Below are 7,183 nucleotides of genomic sequence, written 5' to 3' on the forward strand. Positions count from 1 at the left end.
TCAAGGAATATCTTAGCAATATATCACAGGAGTGCCTCACTTATTATAATTCAAAGCCAATTTCTGAATTATTCTTCCACCACTGAGTATTTTGTTTACAGTGTTGTACTAGTATCGCTTTAAAGTAAATGATCAGAATAATTCTGCAACCAATAACTGTCATTGCCCCCCTGTGTTGTTGTGGTAGGGACCCTACCACAACAACACAGGGGGGCAATGACAGTTATTGGTTATTGGCACGATGACCACATACACGAGTCTGACCAATCAGGAGATGAGGGGGCGTTCCCATCGGCTTCATTCTCCACTGCTGTGCTGGACCACAACAAACAGCGACGACAACGAATGTTAAGCAAGTAAAACAAATAACAGGTAAGACGTTAGCTAACTGGAAAACAATATGTAGTTTACTGACTGCACAACATATAACAACCAGGGTAACGATAGGATTCTCCTGTTGCGAAGCCATTAATTCGAACGATGTGTTCATTAAATATCAGAATTACGCGACGAAATTAAGAACAATATTGATGATGCTGTTGAAATAAAAATGTAGAGACCAAATATCGCCTTTTGGAGGAAGAATAGATAGGTTTTAGCAGTGTTCATGCGGCCGGTACGTTGTGTTCTTGCTGAGTCTGCAGCCCAGCGGCCTGTGTTCACAGACTCATAACAGACATCCTGTACTGAGTGACAGCGTGTTGTGTGTCTGTCGGAGGCATCTCTTATTATCATCTGCACGGTGTGTCTCGTACTTAATGTATCAGTAGCTATTTTTTGGTGGAAGAAATATTCAGATCCTTGTAAACGCACTAATAGTCTGGGGAAATAATCCACTACCAGTAAAAGCCCTGCATTTAGCCTTGTGGAGTTAGGCCCTGCTTTGTGTTATCAGCCTAATCTACTAAGTATATTAAGTAGAAGCACTCATTGTGATGTAAGAATTTGTCATGGTGCATTTTGCAATCACCGGCTTGTTGTACATCACCCCTCCCAAATAATGTTGCGTTAATATTACTGCTGTGTTTAAGTTGGATGTGGAAGTACCGGATCTTGTTTTAAAATTTAAAAAAATATTACCAAAGTGCAGAAATACTCTGTTACATGTTAAAGGCTTACATTCAAAATGTTAATTAAAGTACCAAAATATGGTCATATAAGTCCTTAACGCATATGTATGTGTGTGAAAAAAAACAACTAACAATGCTATGAAAATGTTTTGAAAGGACACAAAAAACTAAACTAAAATTACAGTATATTGCTTTGCCTACTAGCCTATATCGCAATAAGCTAAAACTTAAAGCATTACCATTTTGATGCCAAGTTCTTGCCAATACAAAACCCTATAAAAGTCTATACAGAGGATTCAACACATGTACATTAAGTAAAGGTAACATATGTGTCTCAATTGAGCATCACAGAATTATTTCAGTTGTATTAGGTCATTTTACAGGAGCCTTTTTTCTTGGAAAACGTGGCCTGGAATTCGTCCAGGTCCCATTTCACATTCAGACCGCTGTGTGGCATGTGGTTAGTCAGCATTTGCTGCTGTACCTACATGGCGGTTCCTATCGGCTCATGTTATCTTTTGTGTTGTGTACAGACGGCTGCAAATATGGGCAAGTTCCATTCTCACATGGCTAACCCAAAAGACGAAAGTCAGGATGCGCTGACAGCTTCTGACGGGGATGAGGATGGAAAGAATGGAGACGTTTCTCAGTTCCCCTACGTGGAGTTCACTGGACGGGACAGCGTGACATGTCCGACATGTCAGGGCACCGGCCGTATACCACGAGGTAAATCTTTATAGATATATTAACTCAACTCAAACTAGCTAAAGCTAAAAAGGCAGCATCACTTCATGTTCTGAAAAATTAATTGAGGAAATTAATTCATCACTGCATTAAAAAATACTGCATTCAGCTGTCTGTATTGGTGGGTTAAGAGTACATTTTAAGTGGAAAAAGTCAGCTGCAAGATATATCTGTGATTCTTCCTAGTAGTGTTCAAAGTGCAAATCTTACAAAAAAGTGCCTTTTTTCAAACAGCCGAATGATACAGCTTTGATTTCCTTTCTTTGCATTTTAAAACAGGTCAAGAGAATCAGCTTGTGGCTCTGATTCCATACAGCGACCAAAGGCTCAGGCCGAGCAGGACGTAAGTCTGCACTCTGCGCTCTTCTTAAATATTAACGGTGTTGGCTGTATGCGTGATGAAATTCAAAAGAACACACAGTAGCATGTTACACATTGGAGTCCTCAGCTGGATTCAGGGTTTCACTTCTCTTTTCCTTCTCATGCAGAAAGCAGTATGTCACGATATCAGTGGTCCTCTGCCTGCTGCTGTCTGGCCTCGCTGTTTTCTTCCTATTCCCTCGCTCTATTGATGTCTCCTATGTGGGAGTGAAGTCCGCCTACGTCTCCTATGACCTGGACAAACGCATCGTTTATCTCAACATCACAGTAAGATTGTGTCAGCATATTCACCTTAATAGAAACACTCTAGGATGGTTCAATACGTTGGCTTGTGTTTAGGTTAACATTATATAGATTAGATTAGATGTACTTTATTAATCCAAATTGGAAAATGTGTTTTGTTACAGCACCATGTAAACAACGCATTGCAAATGAGTTCAAAATACGCCAAATGTATGTATAGTACCTTCATTAAAAATATGTAAGTAGGAGAAGAGCATGCTTCAAGAGTTAAACACAATTGTGTTATCCTATTTGTGCAGTGTTAGCACCATAAGGCTGCACAAGCCTTTTTGTGAACTCCTCTTTGCATGTTACTGGTTCAACAACCAAAAATAAACCGTTAAAGCTAGCAACAGGCCGGTGAGTAATGTGGAGTATTTCTCATCTCAAGAACCAGAGACTTCCCTCAGGGGTTGGTGGAGAAACAAATTCAATGGAGAGATTGCAATTTCAATTAAAATGTGGTAATATGTAAGTGTTATGTTTAATAGTAATTATTATAATGGCAATGATTACAATCTCTACAAGTCAATGGTGTAGCTCTTTAAATCAACCACTATTCTGCCATTATCTCAAGCCTTTTATCTTCTTCCATCCAGAGCACCCTGAACATCACCAATAATAACTACTACACCATATCTGTGACCAACATCACAGCCCAAGTGCAGTTCTCCAAGACGGTGATAGGCAAGGCCAAGTTGAACAACAGCTCAATGATCATACCACTGGATGAGCGGCAGGTGGGTGGAAATACATTTGACTATTCACACACAGAAAGCAAAGCTAAGACAATCTATTTATTATTATCGATTTAAAAAAAGTTGATTGACATTTGGATGTCCTTAAGTTATGACAGCTGCTTATACAACTGCTCATTGTTATGCCTAAAGTCACAATACCAAGAAATCTCATACAGTAGCACAACTAACATACATTTTGTTTCTGTAAAAATGCCTCACACCAATGTTTTCCTCATTGTTAAAGCATCATTGTCTTGTCTTGTGACATTACAAATAATGGTACACCTTCTTTCTACTAGACAATTGGCCAGTGAGACCGTAAAATCTATACAATTGAAACGTTGTTTTAATTGGCATAAATGTGTATTACAGTAGGTTAATGTGTCATATTGATTTCAACTAAAAGGCTTTGATTGTTATTGCAGATTGACTACACAGTTCCCACCACCATTGCCGATGAGATGAGTTACATGTTGTAAGTATCTGTATAGAACATTACAAAAATGTACTGATTACACGTTGATCCTTTTTAAATCACAAACCAAATATTTTCTTACAGTGACTACTGCACCTTGCCAACCATCAAAGTTCACAACATTGTGGTCATGATGCAGTAAGTATGGTTAACATACAGTTATTGTATCACATGCCACATTCTGATGTTTTACTTTACATATAATCATACTGAATGTATTATTACGTATTGTGTATTTTATCCTTTCAAACATCAACATCCATTTCAACAACTTTGCCTCCATACACTTACATAGACTCCCACACATACTGAAAAACTGCCCAGAAACAACAGCGTCCAACAGGAGATACATGGGCCTTTGGGTGCACTGCTCATTACACGCTAACACTGACTTTCAAACAGATTGCAAAGCAAACATTTGGCTGAGGCAGAAATAATCTTTATTAGTCCACCTAATCCTCTGTGGTCTAAGCCAAATAACAGCTTTCTAGCCAATTAACAGTAAACTGCATCCCAGTAAAAATGGTACCATAACACCCACTTTGCAATTCAGTGGTTTTATATCCAGACCATAAAGCCCTGAGGATCACGCTTCCCTTTAAGTCATTTAACAATGGAAGATGTGTTTATTCAAACAAAACACAAACTGCTTTTGTCTGATGCTTAACATTTTTGGGAGAATGAGTCTAACAACTGGCTTTAACAGAAAGCAACACAACTACAGTATAACATAAATATGGAAATGCAAGTCAATAATTATCTTTCTTTTGAATTACTCATAATTTCAGCACCGGTTACAGCAAGCCAATGCTAAGAAATAAAGCAGTCTAAGCTACATAGCTCAATAGTTAGCAAAGGAGACAAAATGAGTTCAAACTAGACTATTGCAGGCTTCAGAGGTCACATTCGTCCTGAGCGTGTCTCACCTTGTTATCTGATGTATCGTTGTTGACGCTGTAATTGTTTTTCAGGGTGACGGTGACGACTTCGTACTTCGGCCACACGGAGCAGGTCTCCCAGGAGATGTACCAGTACGTGGACTGTGGGGGGAACACCACGTCCCTGCATGGTCATGTTCAGGTCTACCAATAAAAAGAAACAGAAGGAGCCCAAGCATTAAAACACTGCTGTGGCTGAGGGTCTAACAGAAAAACAGGCTGACTTCCACGAGGCAAATCCTTGCACAATGACAATGAAATAATGCATAGGGACATAACTTTTGTTAAACTAGTCATTGGCTCATCCATTCTTACTATTCCCAAACACTTGCACGAGCTTCTTTGGGTTGAAACTTGTCAAACAGGCTGTTAAAAGTAGAGAAGACATATTTTGCATTACTTGCCTCAAGGTTTGTTGTCATTTTTCACCCAGGTGCCAACAAAATAAGTTATGTAATTTAACATTCACATAAATGGATAACATTCCCATCATGTTTTCACTGTGATTCCTGAACAATTACATTTCAGAAAGCATTAGTTTCAGATATGATGCACTTTAACTAGCGATGCACCAATCATTCGGCCGAAACCAAAGTCATATATTTTTTTGCCTTTGAAATTTACAAACATGCCGCATAATGGCTAGGTTATGGTCACACAAACACACACTCACATCATATCGTCATTATTTATGGTAATGACATAAAGTGTGTTATTATACAGATATGTTTGGACTGTAACTGGGCACAGTTTTGGAGAACATGTTAGTTAATGGTAAACATATGTATTGTAAACATTAAATTCAACTTTTATTATCAGGAAAGTTACAAAGCTGTTTGTGTAAATTATAGTTCTTGTTGATAGAAAGGAAATCTAAACCAATAGGTCAGACTTTAAAAATGATTTCGACCAACAATGTGCAGTTGGTGCATCTCTAACTTTAACCTGGTCCATATCTATAGATATGAATGATTGTAGAATGAGTATCACCTATTACTCTATACCACTTTTAATGAAAAATACAACCAAGGTTCAAGAGTGGGAAAAAAAAAATCTTGCTGCTTCTCTTTTTGCTGTCACTTTCTCTTCTTTTATTTTGCTTTATAGAAATATGATTCTTTATTTGTGTAGCACTAAATAGATGATGTTTTATATTGTATCAGTTGTTATTTTTGCTCAGAGTTCTTTAGCTTGGGTATAGGTACTGTAAGTATTTTCTTATGTTTAGCTAGCATTCACCTGAGTGATTTAAAAGCAAATGTGACTACTGTGAAGACTGCTACATATTGTTACAAGGTAACAAGATAACTGTAAAAGGGATTTATAAAAAAGCTAATTTATAGCTAACGTGAAGCATTAAAGTGGTCTATAAACATGCTGAACTGTGTAAATGTAAAATATGTCACATCTGTCTTGCTTCCTAACATGCTTTATCTGGATTCATTGCAATTTCTTCCCTTTCATTGTAGTTTTATGTTTGTGAGCTATGGTGTAATTTGCAATAATGTGTTTAATATTCTAACACACTTTAACTTGTATCATGAGTGGACTGGTTTTCATTATGTCACTTGTTAGACGCTTTTATCCAAAGCAACTTAGATACTCAGTACTGTGGGCAATCCCCACAGGAGCAATTTGGGGTGAAGTGTCTTGCCCAGGGACACAACGACATGTTGACAGCAGTGTGGTTTGAACCTGTGCTCCCCTGATCCGAACACCAACGCACGTGAAGTTTTGACCAACAAGTAAAAAGTTCTCTTTAGTTACGTGTTAAGGGACCAAAAACAGGTAAAAGTTTTTCATTATTGAAAAGCACATAAAATGAGAGGAAAGGAATTACGTGGACCTTGTCATAGACCTGAAAACCATAATATCTACGGTTAACCACGTTCTAATTTGGGTTTAAGTGCGTTTACCTTATCCCTTCATTACGTTTTGCTGTGTTTATTTCAAAGTAGGGGGATTGTAATTTGTCGCTTCCATCACTAAGGGGTCCAAGGGATACCAGGTTGTTGGATAATAATAAATCAGTGACATGACATTGTTGTAAACTGATTTTTCAGTTAAATCTAATTTAAACAATATCGATATCGATGGTCAATCTACTCCATTTTGACTAATCGACTCTGTGGTGTACCCGTGGGGGGTCGACGACCAATTGTCTCTTATTGTTGTAGGTTATGTAACTTTTCTCGAAAATTTTACTCCGTACTAAATAACAAAATTACGTACTTTTTGTGTTTGGCGGACACATCTCCAAAAAGTTTATATGTGATAAGAGTAGTTTATATTTCTGTCCCTACCCACCTAAGATGTCTATAAGGAACCCGACTTAGTATGCTTTAAACATCATTTATCATTATCTTTTCAGAGACGTAATACCGTAAAATAGTAATAGACAGGCCTAGGTGGTTTAATTGAATGGACGTATATTGAGGGGTTTTGGGAAATCTATGGAAGGTGTGCAAAACTCGAAAAAAATTTTAAAGTTGTGTTTTACTTTATTGTAAAACTGATTTTTACTTGGTTTTCTTTTTGCAGCCCGCACACCAA

General features: G+C 37.7%; 1 protein-coding gene across 1 annotated transcript; it reads left to right on the top strand.

Annotated features, from left to right (window-relative positions):
- Nucleotides 1-214: 214 nt before the first annotated feature.
- tmem106bb (transmembrane protein 106Bb) lies at nucleotides 215-5,789 on the top strand. The gene is made up of 8 exons (XM_010797626.1): nucleotides 215-372; nucleotides 1,604-1,796; nucleotides 2,094-2,157; nucleotides 2,303-2,462; nucleotides 3,077-3,217; nucleotides 3,643-3,692; nucleotides 3,777-3,830; nucleotides 4,664-5,789. Exons 2-8 carry the CDS (start codon nucleotides 1,616-1,618, stop codon nucleotides 4,782-4,784), a joined length of 771 nt encoding a protein of 256 aa, XP_010795928.1. The 5' UTR covers nucleotides 215-372; nucleotides 1,604-1,615; the 3' UTR covers nucleotides 4,785-5,789.
- Nucleotides 5,790-7,183: the final 1,394 nt, after the last annotated feature.

Source organism: Notothenia coriiceps, unplaced genomic scaffold, assembly GCF_000735185.1.
Source record: "Notothenia coriiceps isolate Sejong01 unplaced genomic scaffold, NC01 NC01_scaffold00038207, whole genome shotgun sequence".
Taxonomy (NCBI): domain Eukaryota; kingdom Metazoa; phylum Chordata; class Actinopteri; order Perciformes; family Nototheniidae; genus Notothenia; species Notothenia coriiceps.

Coding starts and splice junctions, on each gene's coding strand:
- tmem106bb (XM_010797626.1), top strand. CDS start 1,616: ATGGGCAAGTTCCATTCTCACATGGCTAACCCAAAAGACGAAAGTCAG. Junction 2,463..3,076: donor TCGTTTATCTCAACATCACA/GTAAGATTGTGT, acceptor TCTTCCATCCAG/AGCACCCTGAACATCACCAA. Junction 3,831..4,663: donor AACATTGTGGTCATGATGCA/GTAAGTATGGTT, acceptor ATTGTTTTTCAG/GGTGACGGTGACGACTTCGT.